The sequence below is a fragment of the Pangasianodon hypophthalmus genome, chromosome 30 (assembly GCF_027358585.1).
Source record: "Pangasianodon hypophthalmus isolate fPanHyp1 chromosome 30, fPanHyp1.pri, whole genome shotgun sequence".
NCBI lineage: Eukaryota > Metazoa > Chordata > Actinopteri > Siluriformes > Pangasiidae > Pangasianodon > Pangasianodon hypophthalmus.
In genome coordinates this window covers 117,501-125,000 of record NC_069739.1, presented here as the reverse complement: position 1 = coordinate 125,000, position 7,500 = coordinate 117,501, and the positions used below count along the sequence as shown (strand labels likewise).

The window sequence follows — 7,500 nt, the reverse complement described above, 5'->3', positions numbered from 1 at the left end:
ATAATAATACTCTCCACAGGTGTGTGAGGAGGCTGAGGTGAAAATCAGCTCCTCTGAATCCGAGGTCATGGTTCTGTCCTGGAGCAGCGTGTGAGGAGAGAGAACTTTCTCCTGCTGTTACACCCCCTGTTCTGCTCCGTGGAGCTGGAGCTCTCACTCTACACCCTGTTCCTCACTGTTCTGCTCCGTGGAGCTGGAGCTCTCACTCTACACCCTGTTCCTCACTGTTCTGCTCCGTGGTGCTGGAGCTCTCAGCCTACACCCTGTTCCTCACTGTTCTGCTCCGTGGTGCTGGAGCTCTCACTCTACACCCTGTTCCTCACTGTTCTGCTCCGTGGTGCTGGAGCTCTCACTCTACACCCTGTTCCTCACTGTTCTGCTCCGTGGTGCTGGAGCTCTCACTCTACACCCTGTTCCTCACTGTTCTGCTCCGTGGAGCTGGAGCTCTCACTCTACACCCTGTTCCTCACTGTTCTGCTCCGTGGAGCTGGAGCTCTCACTCTACACCCTGTTCCTCACTGTTCTGCTCCGTGGAGCTGGAGCTCTCACTCTACACCCTGTTCCTCACTGTTCTGCTCCGTGGTGCTGGAGCTCTCACTCTACACCCTGTTCCTCACTGTTCTGCTCCGTGGAGCTGGAGCTCTCACTCTACACCCTGTTCCTCACTGTTCTGCTCCATGGAGCTGGAGCTCTCACTCTACACCCTGTTCCTCACTGTTCTGCTCCGTGGAGCTGGAGCTCTCACTCTACACCCTGTTCCTCACTGTTCTGCTCCGTGGAGCTGGAGCTCTCACTCTACACCCTGTTCCTCACTGTTCTGCTCCGTGGAGCTGGAGCTCTCACTCTACACCCTGTTCCTCACTGTTCTGCTCCGTGGAGCTGGAGCTCTCACTCTACACCCTGTTCCTCACTGTTCTGCTCCGTGGAGCTGGAGCTCTCACTCTACACCCTGTTCCTCACTGTTCTGCTCCGTGGTGCTGGAGCTCTCACTCTACACCCTGTTCCTCACTGTTCTGCTCCGTGGAGCTGGAGCTCTCACTCTACACCCTGTTCCTCACTGTTCTGCTCCGTGGTGCTGGAGCTCTCAGCCTACACCCTGTTCCTCACTGTTCTGCTCCGTGGTGCTGGAGCTCTCACTCTACACCCTGTTCCTCACTGTTCTGCTCCGTGGAGCTGGAGCTCTCACTCTACACCCTGTTCCTCACTGTTCTGCTCCGTGGAGCTGGAGCTCTCACTCTACACCCTGTTCCTCACTGTTCTGCTCCGTGGTGCTGGAGCTCTCAGCCTACACCCTGTTCCTCACTGTTCTGCTCCGTGGAGCTGGAGCTCTCAGCCTACACCCTGTTCCTCACTGTTCTGCTCCGTGGTGCTGGAGCTCTCAGCCTACACCCTGTTCCTCACTGTTCTGCTCCGTGGTGCTGGAGCTCTCACTCTACACCCTGTTCCTCACTGTTCTGCTCCGTGGTGCTGGAGCTCTCACTCTACACCCTGTTCCTCACTGTTCTGCTCCGTGGTGCTGGAGCTCTCAGCCTACACCCTGTTCCTCACTGTTCTGCTCCGTGGTGCTGGAGCTCTCACTCTACACCCTGTTCCTCACTGTTCTGCTCCGTGGAGCTGGAGCTCTCACTCTACACCCTGTTCCTCACTGTTCTGCTCCGTGGTGCTGGAGCTCTCACTCTACACCCTGTTCCTCACTGTTCTGCTCCGTGGAGCTGGAGCTCTCACTCTACACCCTGTTCCTCACTGTTCTGCTCCGTGGTGCTGGAGCTCTCACTCTACACCCTGTTCCTCACTGTTCTGCTCCGTGGAGCTGGAGCTCTCACTCTACACCCTGTTCCTCACTGTTCTGCTCCGTGGTGCTGGAGCTCTCACTCTACACCCTGTTCCTCACTGTTCTGCTCCGTGGTGCTGGAGCTCTCACTCTACACCCTGTTCCTCACTGTTCTGCTCCGTGGTGCTGGAGCTCTCACTCTACACCCTGTTCCTCACTGTTCTGCTCCGTGGTGCTGGAGCTCTCACTCTACACCCTGTTCCTCACTGTTCTGCTCCGTGGTGCTGGAGCTCTCAGCCTACACCCTGTTCCTCACTGTTCTGCTCCGTGGAGCTGGAGCTCTCAGCCTACACCCTGTTCCTCACTGTTCTGCTCCGTGGTGCTGGAGCTCTCAGCCTACACCCTGTTCCTCACTGTTCTGCTCCGTGGTGCTGGAGCTCTCAGCCTACACCCTGTTCCTCACTGTTCTGCTCCGTGGTGCTGGAGCTCTCACTCTACACCCTGTTCCTCACTGTTCTGCTCCGTGGAGCTGGAGCTCTCACTCTACACCCTGTTCCTCACTGTTCTGCTCCGTGGAGCTGGAGCTCTCACTCTACACCCTGTTCCTCACTGTTCTGCTCCGTGGTGCTGGAGCTCTCAGCCTACACCCTGTTCCTCACTGTTCTGCTCCGTGGAGCTGGAGCTCTCAGCCTACACCCTGTTCCTCACTGTTCTGCTCCGTGGTGCTGGAGCTCTCAGCCTACACCCTGTTCCTCACTGTTCTGCTCCGTGGTGCTGGAGCTCTCACTCTACACCCTGTTCCTCACTGTTCTGCTCCGTGGTGCTGGAGCTCTCACTCTACACCCTGTTCCTCACTGTTCTGCTCCGTGGTGCTGGAGCTCTCACTCTACACCCTGTTCCTCACTGTTCTGCTCCGTGGTGCTGGAGCTCTCAGCCTACACCCTGTTCCTCACTGTTCTGCTCCGTGGTGCTGGAGCTCTCACTCTACACCCTGTTCCTCACTGTTCTGCTCCGTGGTGCTGGAGCTCTCAGCCTACACCCTGTTCCTCACTGTTCTGCTCCGTGGAGCTGGAGCTCTCACTCTACACCCTGTTCCTCACTGTTCTGCTCCGTGGTGCTGGAGCTCTCACTCTACACCCTGTTCCTCACTGTTCTGCTCCGTGGTGCTGGAGCTCTCACTCTACACCCTGTTCCTCACTGTTCTGCTCCGTGGTGCTGGAGCTCTCAGCCTACACCCTGTTCCTCACTGTTCTGCTCCGTGGTGCTGGAGCTCTCAGCCTACACCCTGTTCCTCACTGTTCTGCTCCGTGGTGCTGGAGCTCTCAGCCTACACCCTGTTCCTCACTGTTCTGCTCCGTGGTGCTGGAGCTCTCACTCTACACCCTGTTCCTCACTGTTCTGCTCCGTGGTGCTGGAGCTCTCACTCTACACCCTGTTCCTCACTGTTCTGCTCCGTGGTGCTGGAGCTCTCAGCCTACACCCTGTTCCTCACTGTTCTGCTCCGTGGTGCTGGAGCAGGAGGTCAGCGGGTGGATGGAGCTCTCACTCTACACCCTGTTCCTCACTGTTCTGCTCCATCGTGTTGGAGCAGGAGGTCAGCGGGTGGATGGAGCTCTCAGCCTACACCCTGTTCCTCACTGTTCTGCTCCATCGTGTTGGAGCAGGAGGTCAGCGGGTGGATGGAGCTCTCAGCCTACACCCTGTTCCTCACTGTTCTGCTCCGTGGTGCTGGAGCTCTCAGCCTACACCCTGATCCTCACTGTTCTGCTCCATCGTGTTGGAGCAGGAGGTCAGCGGGTGGATGGAGCTCTCACTCTACACCCTGTTCCTCACTGTTCTGCTCCATGGTGCTGGAGCAGGAGGTCAGCGGGTGGATGGAGCTCTCAGCCTACACCCTGTTCCTCACTGTTCTGCTCCGTGGTGCTGGAGCAGGAGGTCAGCGGGTGGATGGAGCTCTCACTCTACACCCTGTTCCTCACTGTTCTGCTCCATGGTGTTGGAGCAGGAGGTCAGCGGGTGGATGGAGCTCTCAGCCTACACCCTGTTCCTCACTGTTCTGCTCCGTGGTGTTGGAGCAGGAGGTCAGCGGGTGGATGGGGCTCTCAGCCTACACCCTGATCCTCATGTCTACTCTGTGTAGTGACTGAAAGACTGAGGTCAGGAGTACAGGAGGTGGAAATGAGGTTCCTCACCAGGATTGCTTGGAGAACCTTGGAGTAGAGCCGCTGCACCTCAGAATCAAGAGGAACCAGCTGAGGTGGTTTGGGTGCTTTCCAGGTAGAGCTGCTTCAGACTCGCTCCACACAGACCCAGGACCTGCTGGAGACATCGTGCTGCGGTCGACTCGCCTCATAAGTTTCGTTCACAGCTCGAGGAGACGTCATTTTCAACCCTGACAGAAAAACGTGGACGTCTGTGTTCGTCTTTTATCAGCAATAAGCTCGCGAGCTATCAGAGCTGAGTGGCGTCTGGTGCAGCTGGAATCTGAGACTCAGGACAGAGAAGTCTGATCTTCTCAGCCTGCTGCCATGACGACACACACCAGAACACGGGAACAACAAGGAATGAATGAATCTTCTGCAGCTGATCAGCTGATATTTTATGCATTGGAACTTTTTCAAAAGTTATATTTATTTAAAATCTTTTATGCAAATGAGGATTTGTCTAATTAAATATACACAAACTAACCGTTTACTTCACTGTAAAGACTCTGACCGAACAGTTTGTTAGAAAATCGTTTGTTTATTGTTTATAATCAAGAAAACACCTTTCAGTGTTATAAACAATATTTTATGACACTTTTCAGTATAAAATCCAACAATAATGAAGATTTTGGGAAATTTGGGGAAATTCAGGTTTCTAATTAAGGGTCAGGAACGAGTGCGTAAAATTTCATGAACGCAGAAATCATCTACAAACGGAGAGTTTTGGTTCTGAGTATAGAAATAAAAACTGATTTTGATTTATAAATAATGAATACAGTGAGGTTTAATGTGTTTCACTCTAATTAGTGTGGTTTATCAAGGACATGTACATCATAATGTCATATAAACTGCCATGTGTATATCAGGAAATGAGATTTTCGTGACATGATTGTGAAGTGGGCGGGGCTTAAAGTCTTCTTCAAAGTTCCCAAGTTTTGGATAATGCGGCGATCGCGAGTGGACAAAAACAAAAACAGGGAAATAAACATGTTTCTGCTGACTTTTGATAGATTATTACGATTTAAAAGAAGTCGTGTTATAGACGCAATTTATCCAAAAATCTGAAATTTAGTTCACAAAAAACATTGTCGTATAAAATATTAAAATGAAAACAAGTCTGAAAAGATAATAATAATAATAATAATAATAATAATAATAATATTTTGCCCATCCTCCGCTCTGAGGGAGCACTGAGACTTTATTTATTTTACTTTATTATTTACAGATGTGTTGTACTTCGTATTTAAGGGTTAGTAAGGGTGAGCGTCTGTAGTGACTGTGTGGTTAGCTATTGCGCGTGTGTGCGTGTGTGCGTGCGTGTGTGTGTGTGTGTTTGCGTGTGTGTTTGCGTGTGTGCGTGTGTGTCTGCTTGTGTGCGTCTGTAGTGACTGTGTGGTTAGCTATTGCGCGTGTGTGCGTGTGTGTGTTTTTTTTTGTGCGTGTGTGTGTGTGTGTGTGTGCGTGTGTGTGTGTGCGTGTGTGTTTGCTTGTGTGCGTGTGTGTGTGTGTGTGCGTGTGTGTGTGTGTGTGTGTCTGCTTGTGTGCGTGTGTGTGTGCGTGTGTGTGTGCGTGTGTGTGTGTGTGTGTGCGTGTGTGTGTGTGTGTGTGTCTGCTTGTGTGCGTGTGTGTGTGCGTGTGTGTGTGTGTGTGTGTGTGCGTGTGTGTGTGCGTGTGTGTGTGTGTGTGTGTCTGCTTGTGTGCGTGTGTGTGTGCGTGTGTGTGTGTGTGTGTGTGTGCGTGTGTGTGTGTGCGTGTGTGTCTGCTTGTGTGTGTGTGTGTGTGTGCGTGTGTGTGTGTGCGTGTGTGTGTGTGTGTGTGCGTGTGTGTGTGTGCGTGTGTGTCTGCTTGTGTGCGTGTGTGTTCATGGCCAGTTGAATGTCCTTCCAGTGATCTGGTAAAATTTCTGATTGTACGGATGGAAGAACACTCGGAGTTTGTCCAGTACAGCCGTGTGAACGCGCGGATGCGTGCGGCCTTTACTTCCTGCCAGACACCTCCGGACCCGGTGCCGCTCGGAGCGGAGGCAGTAGAACCCACGCGTGGCGTTGAAGTACAGGTTGTCACGGCTGATCCGAGGTGTCAGGTTCAGGAATCGCTCGACCATCTGGAGTTCCGGGAGAGGATCCGAGATCAGCCGGTCTCCGTCCACGACGTGGAGCTGCTGTACGGGGAAGAACCGGAGCCAGCGCTCCAGGTGTTTGGCGTAGACGCTGGTGCTCACGGCTTTGTACTTCGTGTTCACGCTGCAGGTGGCGCTGTCGATGGCGAGCGACTCGAACCCCGGGTACGTTTTGTTTTTCCGACGCTTGCCCTCCAGGACTTGTGCGTAATCGGAGACGGCTCGGGTGACGGGCTCACGCACAATCACCAACAGCTTCACGGACGCGTTCATCCCAAAGATCCGTTCTGGAACCTTCTCTGTGGTGAAGTAGGCGGGGCTTTTCTCGATTGTCACATGATTGATAAGGGAAAGCGGCATGCGGCTGCGGTACCAGGCGAAGCCCCGCCCATAATTCTCATCGCTGTCAAAGAAGTGCACTTCCTGTGAGGCCTTGACCACGGCAGGGTGCAGGCTGAGCATCTCCAGCAGAGCTCGAGTTCCTCCTTTTCTCACTCCAATGATGATGGCGTGTGGAAGCTGCTGCACCAGGTGTCCTCTGTTGACTCCGCCCCTTCGCTGCTCATACAACGCGCCCTGTTTATGCTGAACTGAAACACCAGCAGGGCATGACGTGTTCTCAGTGGGACAAACCAACTGCACTCTGCGGGGGAGCAGAGAGAGATGCCATTATTACAAATTCATTTGCATAATGTGTGGAATGTAGGCGGAGTTAAAGCTCACCTGTCCAGATGACTCAGGTGTGTTATCAGGTAGAGCAAAGTCCCAACCACCAGGCTGCCTAGCAACAGCTGCTGGAGCAACAACATCTCCCCCATCAAACACACCTAAACACACACACACACATTATACTGTCCACACACACACACACACACACACACATTATACTGTCCACACACAGACCAATCAGTGGACAATATAACGTCTCTCTCTCTCTCTCTCTCTACATTCATCCTTCCCCCATTGTGTAATTGGTGTGTGTGATTGATTTTACTGTTTACAACACACACTCTCTTACACACACACACAGAGTGGTTTGATGGGGGTTGACCTCTTTAATCTTACTAATGGACTCAAAAGCCAAACAAGATTATGCCAGTATTACATGCCGCACACACACACACACACACACACACACACATTGTCTCTCTCCTTCACACACACACAAAATTGATAATGGTGTTTATGTGTGTTTAGGGGTTTAACCGTGGAGCAGGGAGGCATGTAGAGTCTGAGCTGTTCTGGAACATTCTGCTGAGGTGGGCGTGGGTTCTCCGTTAATTAGCCCCTCCTTATTTCTCTTCTTAGCTCCTCCCACTGAGGAAGGAAAGGGAATGAGGACAGACTGAAGCGTAACTTTACTGGGATGAGCTCAGGGTGGGTTACACTGCTTCAGGAGACCAGTG

The 7,500-nt window shown here is 52.7% G+C and overlaps 1 protein-coding gene across 1 annotated transcript in view; it reads right to left on the bottom strand.

Annotated features, from left to right (window-relative positions):
- Positions 1 to 5,780: 5,780 nt before the first annotated feature.
- Positions 5,781 to 7,500, bottom strand: part of LOC113525231 (heparan sulfate glucosamine 3-O-sulfotransferase 5) — a 1,855-nt gene continuing 135 nt past the window's right edge. Inside the window, exons 1-2 of the mRNA XM_053231796.1 lie at positions 6,818 to 7,500; positions 5,781 to 6,737 (exon numbers count right to left, since the gene is read on the bottom strand). The exon at positions 6,818 to 7,500 is cut by the window's right edge and continues 135 nt beyond it. Coding sequence (XP_053087771.1) covers positions 5,837 to 6,737; positions 6,818 to 6,912 — 996 coding nt within the window. The 5' untranslated portion in view covers positions 6,913 to 7,500 and the 3' untranslated portion in view covers positions 5,781 to 5,836. The remainder of the gene's footprint in view (positions 6,738 to 6,817) is intronic.